The sequence below is a fragment of the Malus domestica genome, chromosome 10 (assembly GCF_042453785.1).
Source record: "Malus domestica chromosome 10, GDT2T_hap1".
Classification (NCBI taxonomy): domain Eukaryota; kingdom Viridiplantae; phylum Streptophyta; class Magnoliopsida; order Rosales; family Rosaceae; genus Malus; species Malus domestica.
Genome location: NC_091670.1, coordinates 1249095 through 1270133, shown reverse-complemented (window position 1 = coordinate 1270133; position 21039 = coordinate 1249095). Strand labels below are relative to the sequence as shown.

The 21039-nt window shown below is 33.2% G+C and overlaps 1 protein-coding gene across 8 annotated transcripts; it reads right to left on the bottom strand.

Moving 5' to 3' along the window:
• Positions 1 to 7565: 7565 nt before the first annotated feature.
• On the bottom strand, positions 7566 to 18195 carry LOC103444536 (ACT domain-containing protein ACR3). 8 transcript variants are annotated; one of them, XM_029109054.2, is made up of 10 exons: positions 17899 to 18195; positions 17553 to 17620; positions 15044 to 15155; positions 10897 to 11005; positions 10719 to 10764; positions 10328 to 10442; positions 9769 to 9836; positions 8903 to 9523; positions 8660 to 8764; positions 7566 to 8106 (listed from the first exon to the last, which is right to left on the bottom strand). In XM_029109054.2, the coding sequence occupies exons 4-10, from the start codon at positions 10965 to 10967 to the stop codon at positions 7783 to 7785; spliced, it is 1350 nt and encodes a 449-aa protein (XP_028964887.1). In that variant the 5' UTR covers positions 10968 to 11005; positions 15044 to 15155; positions 17553 to 17620; positions 17899 to 18195; the 3' UTR covers positions 7566 to 7782. The 8 variants fall into 8 exon arrangements, with proteins under 8 accessions (XP_028964887.1, XP_028964888.1, XP_028964889.1 ...); XM_029109055.2 differs by having other exon boundaries at positions 10897 to 11030; positions 17899 to 18192; XM_029109056.2 differs by having other exon boundaries at positions 10897 to 11027; positions 17899 to 18192.
• Positions 18196 to 21039: the final 2844 nt, after the last annotated feature.

Genomic DNA, 21039 nt, shown 5'->3' with positions numbered 1-21039 from the left:
AAATTATTATAACCTTTAAAGTGGGCCCGTGTTTTAGTTAGGTCTGGCAATTCCTGACACGACCCGATAACCCGACACAACACGACACGAAATTAACAGGTGTTCGGGTCGACACGATAACGAAACGGGTCGTTATCGGGTAACCCGATAAGCACCTGTTAAGATAACGGGCTTGTTCGGGTATACACGTGGGTAACACGATACACGATAAGCAGAATATTAATTTAATAATTTATAACCCTAAAAAAATACTATAATAATTATATATATATATATATATTAATTTAACAATTTTATACCCCTAAAAACTATAATAATTATATATATATATATATTAAATTACTATAATAATTATAATAATTATATATACTATAATAATTATATATATATATATATTAAATTTGATACCCCTAAAAACTATAATAATTATACATACAAAATAAATAGATTTAAATCTACTTAATAAATAAATATATATATATATACACACACACACCATTGAACTTCATGGGATACGAATTATACGAAACTAATTTCAACGATCCAACCGTCAAACATGTTTGTATATACTTCGAGATCGCATACGCCAAAAATTGCAAAAAACAAACATTCAGAGAGCAAGTAACGGGACAAAACTTTTCGACGGTTATAAACAAAAAATCACGATTTAACGGTCATTTTAACTCCGATTTTGATGATTTTTTACAACCACACTCCTTGACCCTATATGAATACAATGATTGAATTCGATCTTCAATTTAAAATATTTACACTAGTGGATATACTTAATAAAAGTATGAATAAACTCTTAAGTATTAGTGAATCTATTGTTTTGATGGGATACTCATTCTACAAAACTAGTTTCAATGATCCAACCGTCAAACATGTTTTTATATATTTCGAGATCGCATATGCCAAAAATTGCAAAAAACAAACATTCAGAGAGCAAGTAACGGGACAAAACTTTTCGACGGTTATAAACGAAAAATCACGATTTAACGGTCATTTTAACTCCGATTTTGATGATTTTTTACAACTACACTCCTTGACCCTATATGAATACAATGATTGAATTCGATCTTCAATTTAAAATATTTACACTAGTGGTCTTATGTTATACTTAATAAAAGTATGAATAAACTCTTAAGTATTAGTGAATCTATTGTTTTAATATGATACTCATTGTACGAAACTAGTTTCAATGATCCAACCGTCAAACATGTTTGTATATATTTCGAGATCGCATACGCCAAAAATTGCAAAAAAAAAACATTCAGAGAGCAAGTAACGGGACAAAACTTTTCGACGGTTATAAACGAAAAATCACGATTTAACGGTTAATTTAACTCCGATTTTGATGATTTTTTACAACTACACTCCTTGACCTTATATGAATACAATGATTGAATTCGATCTTCAATTTAAAATATTTACACTAGTGGATACCACAAAATCTTATGTTATACTTAATAAAAGTATGAATAAACTATTAAGTATTAGTGAATCTATTGTTTTGATGGGATACTCGTTCTACGAAACTAGTTTCAAAGATCCAACCGTCAAACATGTTTGTATATACTTCGAGATCGCATACGTCAAAAATTACAAAAAACAAACATTCAGAGAGCAAGTAACGGGACAAAACTTTTCGACGGTTATAAAAAGAAAAATCACGATTTAACGGTCATTTTAACTCTGATTTTGATTATTTTTTGCAGCTACACTCCTTGACCTTATATGAATACAATGACTGAATTCGATCTTCAATTTAAAATATTTACACTAGTGGATACCACAAAATCTTATATTATACTTAATAAAAGTATGAATAAACTATTAAGTATTAGTGAATCTATTGTTTTGATGGAATATTCATTTTACGAAACTAGTTTCAATGATCCAACCGTCAAACATGTTTATATATACTTCGAGATCGCATACGCCAAAAATTGCAAAAAACAAACATTCAGAGATCAAGTAACGGGACAAAACATTTCGACGGTTATAAACGAAAAATCAAGATTTAACGGTCATTTTAACTCCGATTTTGATGATTTTTTACAACTACACTCCTTGACCCTATATGAATACAATGATTGAATTCGATCGTCAATTTAAAATATTTACACCAGTGGATACCACAAAATCTTATGTTATACTTAATAAAAGTATGAATAAACTCTTAAGTATTAGTGAATCTATTATTTTGATGGGATACTCATTCTACGAAACTAGTTTCAATGATCCAACTGTCAAACATGTTTTTATATATTTCGAGATTGCATACGCCAAAAATTGCAAAAAACAAACATTCAGAGAGCAAGTAACGGGATAAAACTTTTCGACGGTTATAAACGAAAAATTACAATTTAACGGTTAATTTAACTCCGATTTTGATGATTTTTTACAACTACACTCCTTGACCTTATATGAATACAATGATTGAATTCGATCTTCAATTTAAAATATTTACACTAGTGGATACCACAAAATCTTATGTTATACTTAATAAAAGTATGAATAAACTCTTAAGTATTAGTGAATCTATTGTTTTAATATGATACTCATTCTACGAAACTAGTTTCAATGATCCAACCGTCAAACATGTTTGTATATATTTCGAGATCGCATACGCCAAAAATTGCAAAAAAAAAACATTCAGAGAGCAAGTAACGGGACAAAACTTTTCGACGGTTATAAACGAAAAATCACGATTTAACGGTTAATTTAACTCCGATTTTGATGATTTTTTACAACTACACTCCTTGACCTTATATGAATACAATGATTGAATTCGATCTTCAATTTAAAATATTTACACTAGTGGATACCACAAAATCTTATGTTATACTTAATAAAAGTATGAATAAACTATTAAGTATTAGTGAATCTATTGTTTTGATGGGATACTCGTTCTACGAAACTAGTTTCAAAGATCCAACCATCAAACATGTTTGTATATACTTCGAGATCGCATACGTCAAAAATTACAAAAAACAAACATTCAGAGATCAATTAACGGGACAAAACGTTTCGACGGTTATAAAAAGAAAAATCACGATTTAACGGTCATTTTAACTCTGATTTTGATGATTTTTTGCAGCTACACTCATTTACCTTATATGAATACAATGATTGAATTCAATCTTCAATTTAAAATATTTACACTAGTGGATACCACAAAATCTTATATTATACTTAATAAAAGTATGAATAAACTATTAAGTATTAGTGAATCTATTGTTTTGATGGAATATTCATTCTACGAAACTAGTTTCAATGATCTAACCGTCAAACATGTTTATATATACTTCGAGATCGCATACGCCAAAAATTGCAAAAAACAAATATTCAGAGATCAAGTAACGGGACAAAACATTTCGACGGTTATAAACGAAAAATCACGATTTAACGGTCATTTTAACTCCGATTTTGATTATTTTTTACAACTACACTCCTTGACCCTATATGAATACAATGATTGAATTCGATCTTCAATTTAAAATATTTACACTAGTGGATACCACAAAATCTTATGTTATACTTAATAAAAGTATGAATAAACTCTTAAGTATTAGTGAATCTATTGTTTTGATGGGATACTCATTCTACGAAACTAGTTTCAATGATCCAACTATCAAACATGTTTTTATATATTTCGAGATCCCATACGCCAAAAATTGGAAAAAACAAACATTCAGAGAGCAAGTAACAGGACAAAACTTTTCGACGGTTATAAACGAAAAATCACAATTTAACGGTTAATTTAACTCCGATTTTGATGATTTTTTACAACTACACTCCTTGACCTTATATGAATACAATGATTGAATTCGATCTTCAATTTAAAATATTTACACTAGTGGATACCACAAAATCTTATGTTATACTTAATAAAAGTATGAATAAACTCTTAAGTATTAGTGAATCTATTGTTTTAATGGGATACTCATTCTACGAAACTAGTTTCAATGATCCAACCGTCAAACATGTTTGTATATATTTCGAGATCGCATACGCCAAAAATTGGAAAAAAAAAACATTCAGAGAGCAAGTAACGGGACAAAACTTTTCGACGGTTATAAACGAAAAATCACGATTTAATGGTTAATTTAACTCCGATTTTGATGATTTTTTACAACTACACTCCTTGACCTTATATGAATACAATGATTGAATTCGATCTTCAATTTAAAATATTTACACTAGTGGATAATAAAAGTATGAATAAACTATTAAGTATTAGTGAATCTATTGTTTTGATGGGATAATCGTTCTACGAAACTAGTTTCAAAGATCCAACCGTCAAACATGTTTGTATATACTTTGAGATCGCAAACGTAAAAAATTACAAAAAAAAACATTCAGAGATCAATTAACGGGACAAAACTTTTCGACGGTTATAAAAAGAAAAATCACAATTTAACGGTCATTTTAACTCTGATTTTGATGATTTTTTGCAGCTACACTCCTTGACCTTATATGAATTCAATGATTGAATTCGATCTTCAATTTAAAATATTTACACTAGTGGAAACCACAAAATCTTATATTATACTTAATAAAAGTATGAATAAACTATTACGTATTAGTGAATCTATTGTTTTGATGGGATACTCATTCTACGAAACTAGTTTCAATGATCCAACCGTCAAACATGTTTATATATACTTCGAGATTGCATACGCCAAAATTGCAAAAAACAAACATTCAGAGATCAAGTAACGGGGCAAAACTTTTCGACGGTTATAAACGAAAAATCACGATTTAACGGTCATTTTAACTCCGATTTTGATGTTTTTTTACAACTACACTCCTTGACCCTATATGAATACAATGATTGAATTTGATCTTCAATTTAAAATATTTACACTAGTGGATACCACAAAATCTTATATTATACTTAATAAAAGTATGAATAAACTATTAAGTATTAGTGAATCTATTGTTTTGATGGGATACTCATTCTACGAAACTAGTTTCAATGATCTAACCGTCAAACATGTTTATATATACTTCGAGATTGCATACGCCAAAATTGCAAAAAACAAACATTCAGAGATCAAGTAACGGGACAAAACTTTTCGACGGTTATAAACGAAAAATCACGATTTAACGGTCATTTTAACTCCGATTTTGATGTTTTTTTACAACCACACTCCTTGACCCTATATGAATACAATGATTGAATTTGATCTTCAATTTAAAATATTTACACTAGTGGATACCACAAAATCTTATATTATACTTAATAAAAGTATGAATAAACTATTAAGTATTAGTGAATCTATTGTTTTGATGGGATACTCATTCTACGAAACTAGTTTCAATGATCCAACCATCAAACATGTTTATATATACTTCGAGATTGTATACGTCAAAAATTACAAAAAAACAAACATTCAGAGATCAAGTAACGGGACAAAACTTTTCGACGGTTATAAACGAAAAATCACGATTTAACGGTCATTTTAACTCCGATTTTGATGTTTTTTTTCAACCACACTCCTTGACCCTATATGAATACAATGATTGAATTTGATCTTCAATTTAAAATATTTACACTAGTGGATACCACAAAATCTTATATTATACTTAATAAAAGTATGAATAAACTCTTAAGTATTATTGAATCTATTGTTTTGATGGGATACTCATTCTATGAAACTAGTTTCAATGATCCAACCGTCAAACATGTTTGTATATATTTCGAGATCGCATACGCCAAAAATTGCAAAAAACAAACATTCAGAGAGCACGTAACGGGACAAAACTTTTCGACGGTTATAAATGAAAAATCACGATTTAACGGTTAATTTAACTCCGATTTTGATGATTTTTTACAACTACACTCCTTGACCTTATATGAATACAATGATTGAATTTGATCTTCAATTTAAAATATTTACACTAGTGGATACCACAAGATCTTATGTTTATACTTAATAAAAGTATGGTATAGTACTATTGTTTTATTTTTTTTCATAATTATTTTGGTAAACTTCTCATAATTTGAATGATTTTTAATGTTTGGTTTTTCTATGCTTAGTTTATGCAGAAAATAGTTATGACGTGGAAAACCTTACTGAAAACATCATCAACATAACTCTTGAAGGCAATAGATCAAGCCAAAGTTCCAATGCAATTTCATGATGATCGATGTAAATCGAGGATTTTGTAAATTGAGGTTTAAACTTTTGAGAAAGATTTCACAACCTTGAAAACAAAAACTGTTTCATTTTGCATATCCTTGCACATTTAAAATTTGTAATAGATTAGTAGTGTATGTATTATTTTTTTATTAGGCTCTTATTTTCGAGTGTAGATGTAGTACTTAAACGACAAATGTGTTTTAATGTTTTGAAGTAATATTTATGTGGCAATGTGTGGTATGTGCAAATTCAAGGGCCTAAATTGTTTGATAAGAAAAATTAGGTGGAAGGGATCCGAAATCCTTTCCGCAAACCAGATTGTCCAGAGTTGAGTGCATGGGATGAATTCAATCTAATATTCACATATGTGCGGATATTGACACATAAATGATAAAAAATAAAGAATAATTTCCGTTGCAAGCAACTAAAATCTTCCTTGCCCTGAATGGATTATTTTCAGCATACCCTAACTACAAGCTAATCATATTCTTTGGTCAAATTTAGTCATATTTGTCCACAATTTTAGCTTAACAGGCATTTTTGGTTCATCCATTAACATTTTAAAACTTTTTTAGGCCTCTAATTATTAGAGGTCTTGCATTCAAACCCTTCCTGTAAGGTGCATGATGTGGCCACCACTATGTTTTTGGCCCGGTCTATGATTATCATGTCTTGAAATGATTTTGAAATACGTTCAAAATTGACACATGGTAAAAGAATGAAGCTCTAAAACAAATATATAAAATCCATTGAAACTCACATCTAAATATTATCATATATTCAGCAGAATACAATTACTCTCGAGTGCCCTACCCACATCAGCTACACCACTTGAAATCCTCATCTCTAACTGTTATCTTTGCTACTCTTAAAAAACAACCCTACACTTTGAAACTGACCACAAAATCAAAACAAAAATCCAAGTAAGCTACAAATCTTGTATGAGTGACAATAATATGACATATGTGATTAAAAATCACTCAAAATCTCGATTGAATCCGCACTGGCATTCAATCGACTTTACTTGATTGATCCACACATGTATTCAATCATCTCTTTTATATATGTAATAAAATGCTAGAACTAAAACGACATGGTCTTTTCGAAGCCTACAATAGAATCTCGGGAACTACTCATGTAAGGAGAAGGGTGATAACGATGGTGATAGCAACTTAAACTACACATATTTTTTTGGCCGAGAATAGTACTTGGCTAACACAATAAATTAAGCAAAGTCAAATTTTGTAAGCGGTAGATTGCTCTGGCGGCTACGACTTTCCTCTTGAAACCACTACGTCATTCGTCCGCTCCTTGATGTAAATTAGTGTAGAATATCGCTTGTGAAAAAATAAAAAATACAAAGTTGCACAATGTATAATGAAAGTAGAGTTGGATTGACATATCAAAGAGGCATTTGGGAAGCGTAATCATAAGACTAATCAAGATAAGGATCAAATGTCAAAAAGAAGTAAAAAGAGAGTGTTGTGCAAAGTCCAAAAGTTTCAAACTTACATGCATACATATTATACAAAGAGTACAAAAGCAGAAAGTCTGTCCAGATAACTTCCTGAACAGATTTATTCTTCTGTACATTTTCAATGTACCTTACAATATTCATATGGACCTCTTGTCAAGCCAAGAACCTCTCTAGCAAGTTCCCAAAGAAGAAGCTTGTCTTGGCCCATCCTTTAGTCTCAGGCACCTCAGCAGAACTTGTTGGGACTTTCTTCACATTGAACATCATTGTGTGTCCGATTTCTTTACGAAGTGCTTCGATTGTCTTTATGTCCACAGAATTCCCTGAAGAATCTCTAACATAAAAGATATTAATTCCTTGATCCCCAATTGTTGTGACGCCTGCTCTTGTAACTGACAATCCATTCTCTCTCAGGATCCTTGTTACTTCAGAAAGCAAGCCTACTCTATCCTTTGCACACAGCTCCAGCCTTAGACCCTGAATTTCATGGCAATTTAATCGTCTACACGGACCAAGAACTCACGTCCTCATTGTTTCCAACATAAAGTACAGTTTACAAATACAAGTTCATGTGAATTAGATGTGGTGGCTTATGAAAGATATGCTATTGCTTTCAACTTTAAATCAGAAAATGGTCACTTCTATTGCATTCACTTGCACGGTTTAACAGATGAATTTATAAATTATGTAACAACTTTTCCATGCACTATATTTCTTCTTAAAGATTTTCGTCAGGGATTCAATTAAAAAGGAATTCCATTCGGATGTTTTATATATTAATTGGAGGAAACAATTTAGTTAAGAGGAAATTATGTACTTGATCTCCTGTATACTATTGCTGGAATACATACTACAAGTTAAATGCATATATATTATGTTGAAAATGCTCAACAACCTTTTATGCTGTGTAGCTGCAAGTCCATGGACCAGGATTAGTTTATAATATATTCTTGAGTTCAAATGTGCACTAACTCGAAGCAAAACAAGCTTTTAAAACGAGCGTTAAAAGTTGGATAGATTTTTCACTAACCTCGCTTACTCTTCTTCGAATTGCAGCATCAATACATTTGATGGCTCTTTCCTTTTCTCCTTCAGTATCGAGGGTGCAACCATCCATGTGACGAATAAAATACTCCTGCAGTTAACTATAAGCATCAGTTTACGGAATTTTAATCAAGAAACAGAAAAGAAACCACCTAAAAAATTCATCCGTTAGAGGAATAGTTTTAAAAACTTGAAAATTGGCCAATAGATGAGCATGAGAAGTATGTACCTGTGATGCGTATGGGCCATCAGATGAGATGGTGGCATGGAAAACAACATACTGCATATCTGTGAGTGTGCATACGATGTCAAACATAAGCTTTGCACGGTCCTTGCACCGCACACTAACCACCGAGTACCCCTTTTCTTCACAACGCTCAATGGCGATCTTTGGTTGGAAGCAGGGAGGAAAGTGATCAACTTCATGTGCCAGTCCACCACCCTCATAATCCCTATCAGCAAACAACATCTGGTGGAGCCGCCTATCAACATGGGTGAACCCCATAGAGAAGCTAGTGCGACCAACTTTCTCATCGTCCTCACACCCACGCAGGATGTTCTTGAGCTGCTCCTCCATAGTAGATAACCTGGCTTGATCCTCCACAGGTTGGCATGTAGTATCATCATTGACATACACAACGCAAGCTATTCGTCCATTGTGTGTCCATACGTCGGCAGCAATTACATTAAAGTGAAGGTTGGCAAGGACAGCAGAGATCTCAGATAAGAGACCTGGTCGGTCTCTGCCAATTAGCTCAATGGCCGTATGATCCCCGATAGAGTGCACTCCAACCCCTTTTCCTGGCCAAGCATTCAGCAGGTCTGTGATATGGCCCTTTGGTCCTAAAGCCTATGCATGACACAAATCACAGACAAGATCACTCTTAATATCACCGATCACATAAAAGAAATCCTTTGTAACAACGAAATGATAAAAAGAGGAAACCCTTTATGCAAGATGACAGTTCATGTGCCTGCAGTTTCTAGTAAAGCAAATTATTAAGTCCAATTTAGAATGAAGAGAATCTTGACCCAGATGATGGTTGCAAAAACACAGGAAAGCATGTGGCAGTAAAAAAGAACCAAGGGGATTACCTTCTCTATGTAGTCAATGGTCTTACTGTCTGTAACTTTTTTTCCTTGCTGATCGGTGACGTGAAATACTGTCCATTAAAGAACACAAAATGTCAATAAATTGTATACACGTGCGCGCAGGCACACAGCACAACGAGTTGCTGCGTACTCTTGTTCTGCCCTCTTAGTATGACAAACTTATCTCCCTCAATAAGTTATAATACGATGTTTGTACTCAATTGCAGGGAATGTGATGCTCACAATGCATTATTCTTCGAAATAAGGTTTTCCGAAAGTTTATTACCTATATATTTGTTAATCTCATTTTAGGTGCAGCCAAGCTAGGGTCAAAGACTTTGATACGGGTGGACAATCAAATTCTTATGTGTAAAGAGTTCAAATCAAGAACTGTGAATTCAACATGGCATTTTTTCCATGGAGGGTATTAACTAACAGAAAGCAAAAATTTATCAATTCAAAAGAGGATTCGGAGCCAACAGGACTAGGCCTATCCAATAGTGTAAGAAATCAACTAAACAGACAAAGCATTAGGGAAAGATCAGCCGAAGAATATACATACCATCCATGAACCATCCACCATCGGAGGAGATATAGGCTTTGGTGATTATGAGGTCAAGGTCTGTCAAGATTTGCACAACTTCAAGCAGAATTCCCGGTTTGTTGACACTGTCAACCTACACATAAGTTCATACCCCCCACACCAATTTCAACATGATGGCTGGAATACATGTTCACTGAGTGTAAGATAAGAACGAAGCAAATTAAATCCCGTCTTTGGGTGGTTTTCCAGCAGGAGTTGGAAAGACATGTCTTCCGTTTAGTGGTAAATTAACCTATGAATTTCATTCTATAATCACCTATTAATTCAAAGGAGAAAACAATTTTCATACATGATTGCAAGAATCTGGTGTCAACGGAGCGTAATTATAACGGTTAAAAGGAAAAATCACCTTGACTAGAGTACAGTCACTGCAGCTAGAGTTGTCTACGGAGACCCTGCAAACAAAACGTACAACGATGTAAAACAACTAGAAGATAATACAAATACAATGACAGTCCCGCTGAATGAAACGGTGAAACCCAAATAGAATTTTGATTAAATAGTTCATACGCACAGAGGGAGAATACCTTGGGGGATTGATTCTTGTGCTCAGGTTCTCATACTCAGGATCAAAGTATGGCGAACAAACTCTAGCCATTTAAGTCACCACTTCTTCAATCAACCTCAAGTTCTGTCCTGTGACATAGAATAGCTCACACTGCTGTGTTTAACGAATTATAAATTGGTTACAAACACTTGTTTTGAACTCAATGCCGACACTAATGCATACACCAAGAAAACGAAAAGGGTTGGCACAATAGTAACTACTTTATCTTAATCACGAAACAAAACTTTTAACAATATCCACGGAGTAACAAAGGTTAATAAGAGACACGAGCTTAGCACAACACGGTATGGGATTATGATTCAACTCTCTCATCTACTTAAAAGTCTACAATGAATCGATTTTTTCCAAAACTGGAAAACAGTTTACAATAACAACCAAGCCTTATCCCGAGGTAAAGGAAGCCCTTATGATAGACAACACCTAATTCAAAGAGTTGTAATTAACACTCTAATACGAAGTCATCATCCACTCAAAACATGTAAAAATATGAGAGAATAAGCACTTGAATGAGTGCAGAAGACCTTTTTGGAATTGGAGTGTCAACACCCATAGTTTATTGGATTTTTAATGAAAATGGCTTAAAATGCCTAAAATTTAATGAAAAACACTTAATGGACTTTTATTAATATTAAAGATAAAAAAAAAAAAAAAAGAGGCGGTGACATTTTCGCAAATAAATTGAAGTTTGGGTGTGGTGACATTTTTATGAATAAGTTGAAGTTTGGGTGTGGTAACATAAGTTGAAGTTTGTTGGCAATCATAAATAAGTTGAAGTTGAAAAAAAAGGCTCCAGTATTTCGTAAATAAGCTGAAATTTGGTAGCACTGAAAACCAATTCTTAATTGTTAAACATCCACATCTACTGTTACGAAAAAAAAAATTACACCCCTTTTACTTGCCCAAACCATCCACATACCCCACTCTTCCGATATCAGTCGTGCTCTCCTAAGGTTCTCATTTTGGGGACTCATGATTACTAAATGCATATTAACCACAAAATTATATTAGTTTAGATTAAAAAACTTAACATATTTGACAATTTAATAAACCAAAACAAAAAAAATTGAATTTTCATTAGTTCATGGATTTTAAGTTGGTTTTGGTTTATTAAGTTGTCAAATATTTTACGTATTTAGATCTAGACTAATATATGACTCGTTTGGATGTGCTTTTAAAGTGGCTGAAAACGCTTTTGGAGAAAATGTTTTTGAATTCCAAAAGCACTTGAAGTGATTTGTACAAGAAACATCAGTTATGCGTTTCTTCCAGGAAGAAGTGTAAGTGTTTTTTCAAGATTTACTTGCATTTTTACTAAGGATTGTTTCCAAAAATATTTTTATTAAAATCGCTTTCAATCATTTTAAAAATATATCCAAACAAGCTTATAATCTTGTGACTAATATTCATTTGATCCTTTCAAATCCTCATAATGATGACTTTAGGAAAGGAGGACTCCTCCCGATATATAGAAGGATTGGCTGAAATGATTTTAAAAATTAGTAGCTTTAGACCAAGCAACGTGAATTTTTATTAAAGATCTGCCAAAATTTATATTTTTGGCAAGCATCTGCCGAGTTGGTGATTCAACAAGTCACCCTTTTTATGGCAGATGATCTTGAAATTGACTCATCTCATCAAAATGATCTATAAAATTGAAATCGATTAATGTAGTTTTTGAAAATGGGTGCCACAGAACAATGTGGTTCTTTCATCACTTTTTTTTTTGACGAAAATGTGATACAAAGAACACATTGCTCTACGACACCCATTTTTAAGGACAACATTGATCGATTTTCAATTTCAGAGACCATCTTAATGGGTTGTGTTATTTTCAAGGACCATTTGTGATAGAAACCTTCCTCTTTTTTTTTAGCATACAATATTATCTACATTAAGGGGTGAGAAATAGGCTAAGCCTCACAATGGGTTATCAATAATGTGGTTCAAGGTCGCCTGTAGCAAGAATCGAACTTAAGACCTCTCACTTACAAGTGAAGAAGAATACTATCAGCCGTAGTACTAAGTGGCGATAGAAACCCTTATTTAGAGTTTAAACTTTAATGATTGGACTTGTGGCAACTGATAGATTGTCCTGATATTTAGAACCACCTTCTTCAACCCACTACGTCCCGAGTTCAAACCCTATTCTTTCACCTTTGGGCTTTTAATAAGGATTACTGCAGATCATCGTTTGCACTAAAAAAAGGTAATTGGACATGCGTGAATTAATATTATAAAAGACTTAATCATCAATTTGTATTCGGCCTCACAGCAGATCCTCCATAAATTTCTCATATCCTTTTCCTTTCTTAAAGAGAAAATAGGGAGAAGAGAAGAAAAGAAAAGGAGCCTCTTTCCATAAAGTACACAATTAAACATACATGAATTTATTTTAGTATATAAGAAACCCGATATACCCATTATTCACCCACTAACAACATTTCCCCTTTCATTCATCCTCTATAAGATCAGTAGATCAACCAAGCAAGCATAGCTGTGCATATGAGAAGCGCAGTGGTTCTCACATTTCTTCTGATGCTAAGAACTACATGTTACGGGAAATTGTCAATCCCGTAACCCATGGCACAACGATTAACTATTTGCGTTATGGTCGTAACCTTACAGTTCATTGTAAGTCCAAAGACGATAGCGTTGATGTTCATGTTCATGTGATAACCCTGATGGGAAAGGCGGATCTTACTGGTTTGACATATACGTACAACTGAGAGACAAACCTAAATGCGTCAAGAATTGTGAGTGACTCATAACACCGAATGGTGCACGCAGACTAGTTGAAGGAAGGCCTGAGTTGGTGGACGAGTGCTATCCCTGAAATGATGCCCGTTCATATTAACTTTATACTAATAATGCTTGCTTTGTTGAATAAGAGTTTCTCTGTTGGGAGATTAGTGAAGCAAGCCTAGTTTTCTTTGTTTTTATTAGAAAGCAATTAATTCGATCGTTAATTCGTCATTAATGGTGAGCTTTATTATTTTTCTATGGTTAATCCTCTTCTAATTACTTGTATTTTTTTAAAGTTTTCCCATTTTTCATGAGAGGGGAGATTATATTAGATTTTTTTTTTTATGTAAGTATGTTAGATACTTTCAAGCCGATATAAATTTATCAAGTTCTTTTTCATTTCGGCAACTTGACTGTCACACTAATTCATTTATTACTTAGAGCACCTTCAAAAGAGATGTCAAAAAGTTTACATTAGCAATAATATTGAAATAGACAACATTAGTGTTTTCCAACCGAAATGCCAATATTTAAGCGGCATGATGTGGATTGGCAGCAAAGGTGGTTGCTGTTAAATTTGAAAGCAACTTCAAATCTATTTTTAATTGATTAATATTTTTTTTATCATTTTTATTGTTGCTTTTTGTTATAGAAATATTTATTACAAATATGAAAAGGAAATAATGTAATAAATAATAGATTAATTTGACATATGGGCACAAGACTTTAAAAAAGATCAAAGTGCCACATAAATTCCTAATTTAAAATTTTATTTTTGAAATTTGACATCTCTTTTAAAGATTCTCTAATAAAAGATTCCTTTGGTGAAAGGCTTTCCACGGTGTATGCTTGTATGGGGTTTCCCTTTTAGGGAGTCTCCATTGTTGTATGGTCGAATATGCTGTTGATGCTTAGTCCTATCATAGTGGTGGAACTGTGGAAGTGGCAACAACACCCCAATGTAGTATTTGTATTAGGAGTAATTTTTTTGTGTATCTGAAACATCGTCACGGAATTTTATGATTTCACTCAAGCTGTAATACATGCATTTGTTTTTCATTAGTATGACTAGGAGTGGGGATATATATCAGTCTTGTCGTCCAAATACATTAATAAAACAAATGCATTTGTTTTACAATCACTGGTAACATGTGGAATGGTACACCACAAAGCAGTACAATCAGTATATAAAATATCTCGTATTTTAGGGTTAGGCCTGATTTTTTGCTGTGGGCTCTTATTACGTTGTGTTGTTTTGTTCGTTGTACTTGTTGTAGGCCCATATTTGACCAATTATTTACCCAAACAAAAGACCTAAACTACCAAAGAACACTTGATATATTACAGGGAGAGAAAGCGAGTACCTTTATGTGCAAAAGAGATATAGGGATGTTGGTAGGAAACAATCAAATCACCCCAAGAAGTGCAGGTGATCCCAAATTGTTGATAACTACTTTCACATGGTGGTACCAAATTCTGCATACAAAATGACAGAATCAATTCTGCAGCCTCAGAACTACCACCTGGCCAGAAAATGTAGAATTGCGACACTACACACTTACCTAACAAACACATGAAAAGTCACATTAATAAGCCTTTCACATCATTCATTTAGTTTTCCAATTGGAAATTTTTTTGTCAACGTACCACATAACAAAAGAAGAAATGCATTGCATTAATGTTCAAATACATCTGAATTGTGAGATACTATTGTACAAGATTGTCACATTGCTACATGATGTTGTGAGGATGCGAGAGTAAAAGAGTCTCACATGGTGAAAGGAAAAACCTTACAAAAACTTATAAAATGTTGGTTACTCCTCATATTGCAAATTGGTATTATAGGGGAACATCAATTTTCTTCATGGTATCAGAGTTAGGTTAGCCCACATCTGAAGTCCAACGGTCACATATGCTCCACATCACCTAATTTGTATTTTCCAAGTGTTTGGCTTCAAAATTGGTCACACGTGAAGGGACACGTGACAACGTGAACATGTGAAGAGGCGTGTGAGAATGAAAAAGTAACAGAGTACCACACCATAGAGGTGAAAGGAGAAACATTGCAAGGGGTTATAAGAAGTTGGACTATTCCCCATATTGCCAATTAATTTTATGATGGAAGCTCAACTTTCTTTAGATGTAATTTTTTTATATGTAACATTTGTATATTAATATTTCACCCTAAGTTTAATGGTACATGTATCAGTCTTGCCATATGATTGTCGCAACCAGATAATTTTTCCTGAACAACCAAAACTCAATTGAACATAATTTCAAGTAAAAATTAAGGTTAACTACATTTCTCTTTATAGGTTTTGGGTAATTTTTAAAATGGCACGAGAAATTTCAATTTCTCATGTTTCATCATATTACCATAACATATTGAAATTGTACCATCAGTCTAACTGAATGTTTGATTCTTCATTAAATTGATGACATAGTGAGCCTAAAAATCGTATTCTAGCTTACGTGTAGTTTAATGGAGAATTAGATGTTCAAACAAACAAAAAGTGTAAACTATTACAATTCTAAATCTTGTGATGGAATGGGAGAGAAATAGAACTTTTGGCTCACTTTGAAAGCTACCTCAATAATGATAATTTGTCATACAATGATCCTATCATAATAATGTGATATCAAATTCACCATCTACTAAAAGCGAACCTAAAACCTTTTTCTCACTTACAACTAAAAAATATGCAACCTGATAGTGGTAGTAATGGGGTAAACATACAATGAAACATTCTATCTAAAATAAAAAAGGAAAAGACAGAGCCCTCAAAATATTGGTTCTACCCAAAACATATTGAGGTGACATAAAGACTTGATTCCAAAGTTTATGCACCGTCATCCGAATCCCCACCGTCCAAGACTATCAATCCACCCATGAACATGTAAATGGATCAAGACCGTCCATTCCATATTTTTAATAAAAAAAAGTCATTAATTATTCTAGGAAAAAATTAGAACCAAGGACAGAGAGAGAGGCATAGAGTAACAAAATGACAAATTGCACTTGCTCTTAGGTCAGTTTGGGATTTTTGTGTTTTTTAAAAGAATTGTTTTTGTTGTGTTTTTAAGAGTAATCAACGGTAAAATTAACCAGTTGAAAGTTTGATACACTGTATTTTTGAAAATATTATCAGCTTGAAAAGCAGTGTAAAAGCGTTTGATAAATTTTAATATAAAAGTTGTATAATTGTATATAAGGACAAAAATAGACATGATAATGAAGGTGTTAACGACAACGATCGTGGCAGGGGCAGTGGTGGCAGTGGGGTTTGGTTGTTGTGTCAATAGTGGGTTGTGTTTAGGGTGCAAGCCTGCAAGGGTACCAATGGTGGTAAGAGCAACGACATCGATAGCGTGGCGATTATGGTTGTGACGGTCATGATTATAGTGGTGGTGGTGGCATGTGGCTGCAATGATGATGGTTGTCATGGCGGCGGCACTAACGATTGTGGTGGTGGCGGCACCAATGGTAGTGCCAATGGCGGTAGTGGTGTAAAGTCAGTATTTGAAGCGGTAGGTTATGATAACCACTTTGTTCTCCAAATGATAAAATGTGACTAAAAAATAAATAATGTCGTTTTTAAAAACTAATGAAGACACTATTGGAATTGAAAATATTTTTTTTACAAAAAAACTTTTTAAAACAACCTACGTTGAAGTGCTTTTAAAATAAACAGATATTTTATTTTTATCAAACAATTTTGTAATTCTTAATTTTAAAGTGGAACAGCTTTTATTAAAAAAAAAAACAATAACAAAGGGGCCTTATTCCTTTCAACAAGCTGTCAGGCTGTGAGAGTGTAACTTATCAATCTAAACTCTAACGTCAAAACTGCAATTAAAAAAAAGAAATCGTACCGGAAATATACATTTGTATTCACCCTTCCAACTTCAGCAGAAACGGCCCTCAGATTTTGAGCCAAAACCTGCAAATTAAAATTAAACAACAAAAAATATACATAAATAGAAGAACTCATTTTGTTTTTGTTTGAGTAAATAGAAAGAACTCATTTGATTAACCTTCTCTATTTTTATATTAAACTCTTTTAATTGGAATATATTTGGAAACTACAGAAAGAACAAAAAAAGACAGAGTACCCATGCATTCGAATTAGATTAGTCCTTGAATTCTCAAGAAATAAACATAAAATTGAAGAAGTAAAAAAAAGGGTAACTAAAGAAATTGAAGCTCTGTTAGAATTACCTTTGATTTCAGAAATTTCATAAAATTCCAGGATTGGGGGCAGAGTAATTAAAAGACTTCTCAGAAAAACATGGCGAGAGTTGAGAGAGAGAGAGAGAGAGAGATTATAAGCAGGAGATGAGATGAGAGCAGAATATATGAGAAGTTGAGCAGAGTTTGTTTTTGCAGAGTCTGTTTCGTTGTAAAGTTGCAGTGTCTGTTTGTTGTGGTGGCTTTCTGCTTTCTTACGTTGGATTACCACTCTCCCTTTCTCTCTCTCTCTTCAAAAATGAAGAGAACACTTGGGCATGTCGTGGCGAATAGTTGGGGAAATCTTTTTAAATTCTTAAGAAAAGAGAAGTGCTATTCACAACATTGTTAATTTTTGTTTATTGATTTTTTCAATTCATTCTATCAAGATGGCAAAAAATTAAGAGATGTGTATCAGGTAAAAATGAATATGTAAATAACATCATCCTAAAAAAATGCTAAGTAAACCATTTTTTTTTATAAACTACGTGATATAACAGTTGATGCTTAAATTATTATTTTTCAATATTTTAAAGAAGAAATCCAACAATCAATTGTTCCATCGTATAATCTACAAAATATGTCTTAAAAGATGACCTCTCTAGCATGATCCAATTCTTAAATATGAATAATCATTTCAGACTTTCGTCCATAAAATGACACGGCGACCAAACAGTTCATGCCTCTGCTTCTCCTACCAATTTTCATACAATCACTTTACAAGTGATCTTGGGAGTGGGGAGAGGCATGTGAAAAGTGTCTTTCCATAATACATATTGCTGAATGGTTCAAAAAATTAATAGTCAGATATTGATATAGAGATTAATGAATTTGTGCAATGGTTAAATTCTAAAATTAGTATAACTGAATGATACATACAGTTGGGAATAAGCAATGATATTATTTAGAAGTCCGAGATATCCTTAAAGGAGAGTATTTTTGCTCACCACCATTTAGTGTGGTGTATGCTCATCATTCTATTTATCACTGTTATATAAGTTTGAATTTAGAGATTCGTGTAGTGAATAGGAACAAATCTCAAATTTCAAATTCATCTAACGGTGATAAATAAGGCGGTGAGCATACACCATACTAAATGGTGGTGAGTAAAAATGCACTCATCTTTAAAGTGCCTCAAGTAAATTTTGTAGCGACAATCTTAAGTTTTAAGAATAAGCAATCCATCGAACTTCTAAATTTCAACCTCCTGCGGGCAATTTTTAGACAGGACAGTATTTCATGCTAGGTGGGACTTGGACAGTTTCCGGCCTAAGCATGAATATTTCATGTCTGCAAAATTGGACAATATCCATCGTTCATTTATCGTCTATTTTTCCAGTCTCCGAGCTATTAAAATAGTGTTGATGTAAGCTCCTAATACAGACCATTGATGGATGGTTTACACAAAATGGGAAGTGGATCAATTCCTAAATAGAGAAATGGCAAAACAAAACAAGTAGCAAAGCTAACTCACTAAGGTCGTACCCAGTGCACAAGGCTCCCGCTTTACGCAGGGTCTGGGAGAGGTGAATGTCAGCTAGCCTTACCCCCATTTATGGAGAGGCTGCTCCCAAGTCTCGAACCCGAGACCTACCGCTAAGGATAAAAAATAAAGTCTTTATATACAGTAATTCTTTGGGTATGACATTTGTTCATTATGCAATAGCTCAAATATATCGCCCCTTAATGTCGTTGTTTATCATAAAATTAGGACTTGTGATATACACGTTGCATAAAACTTATGAATATGGCTACATTTATACATCATCGATGACACATTAAGTATTTGTTCTTTCATACAAAATAAACATATTAATTTGTCTGGTAGCCGAAAACTATCATTGTACATTTGGTCAATCAATCTCTTCGTATATTTTCATCTTTAAGTTCTTTTAGTATGGTAACTCTTTTATAATATTAAACTTTGATTTGTTTTATCAATTCTTTCTTAATTTGCTTACCCCTCACACTCACGATGCCGAGAAGAAAACCGAAGTTTATCAACACAAACTTGATTCAAACATGACAAGTCCATGCAACTCAACTGGTCCTCAGTTGAAGCACTCAAACGATCGATGGTCAAGAAACTTCAATTTTTCTTCCAAAGAGATTCATGCCTTCGTTCTCCTTCTCCCCCTGAAGAGAAGAAGGGGAAGAGGTCTCAAAGATACAACGAACATGGTCACAACCACAAGACAAGTAGCGTAGTTTGGAGAGAAATCATATAGGAAGTAGAGTTTATGATCAACAAACGACAGTAGGGCAATAGAACGATAAGATCATGATAAGAACACAAGATCGAGGCACGATCAGGAAAGGATGGTCACGGCTAGACACGGTTACATCAAGACAACAACACGGCAAAGCAAGCATGGCAAGGCAAACACACAAAGCACCAACAAATTCTATGGCAAGGGCAAAAGTACAACAAATCTTGAAAAATTAAAATTTTAGGACTAGACAAAGGCAAAGGCAAAGCAAATAAGGAATGCCGCAAAGGCAAGTGCAAAGCAAAACCCTAAAAATTATTTAGTGTAAAGACGAAACAAAGGTACAAGTAGGCACGGGCAAAACAGCGGAAGCATTTTCATGATCTACAGGTTTCATGCAACTATATTCCTTTGTACACCCACCGGGAAGCAAGCACAGCAGAGTTCAAAGTATGTGAGAATTTTCTCAGTAAATCTCCTACACACTCACAAACCTTTATTCTTCTCGATAAGGAGTTATTTATAAGAGTTCAAGATACAAAGGTTAACTCAAAAACATATTATAGAAAAAAATCCTAATTAATTAGACAAGTAAACCTAAATGTATATTACTTCCTCCTAAAGGTAGGAAATAAAACACAATCTCAAATGCTTCTCTATTTTCTCATTCTCCAACAATATGAAGGCATGAGGGCTGAAAGGAGGAGAAGAAAAAATAAGGGAGAAATGAAGGAGAAAGTGAAAATTAAAAACATGAAAATTTATCGTCCCTTCCCACTCTTCTTTAAATATTCTCCATTTTCACTAAAATTACGAATTAAAACTAAAAACAAAAATGTTAGCAAATAGACTCTAGTAAAAATGTGTTAGTGATCAATTTGTTTTCCGTTAGCTCACAAGTTATTAATTTACATCCAAATGA

Bases quoted from the DNA above. Each gene is read 5' to 3' on its own strand.
- LOC103444536 (XM_029109054.2), bottom strand. From the start codon at position 10,967: ATGGCTAGAGTTTGTTCGCCATACTTTGATCCTGAGTATGAGAACCTG. The intron at 10,765-10,896 runs GTATTCTCCCTC...TTTTGTTTGCAG, and splicing joins ACAAGAATCAATCCCCCAAG to GGTCTCCGTAGACAACTCTA. The intron at 10,443-10,718 runs GTGATTTTTCCT...ACTTATGTGTAG, and splicing joins GTGACTGTACTCTAGTCAAG to GTTGACAGTGTCAACAAACC.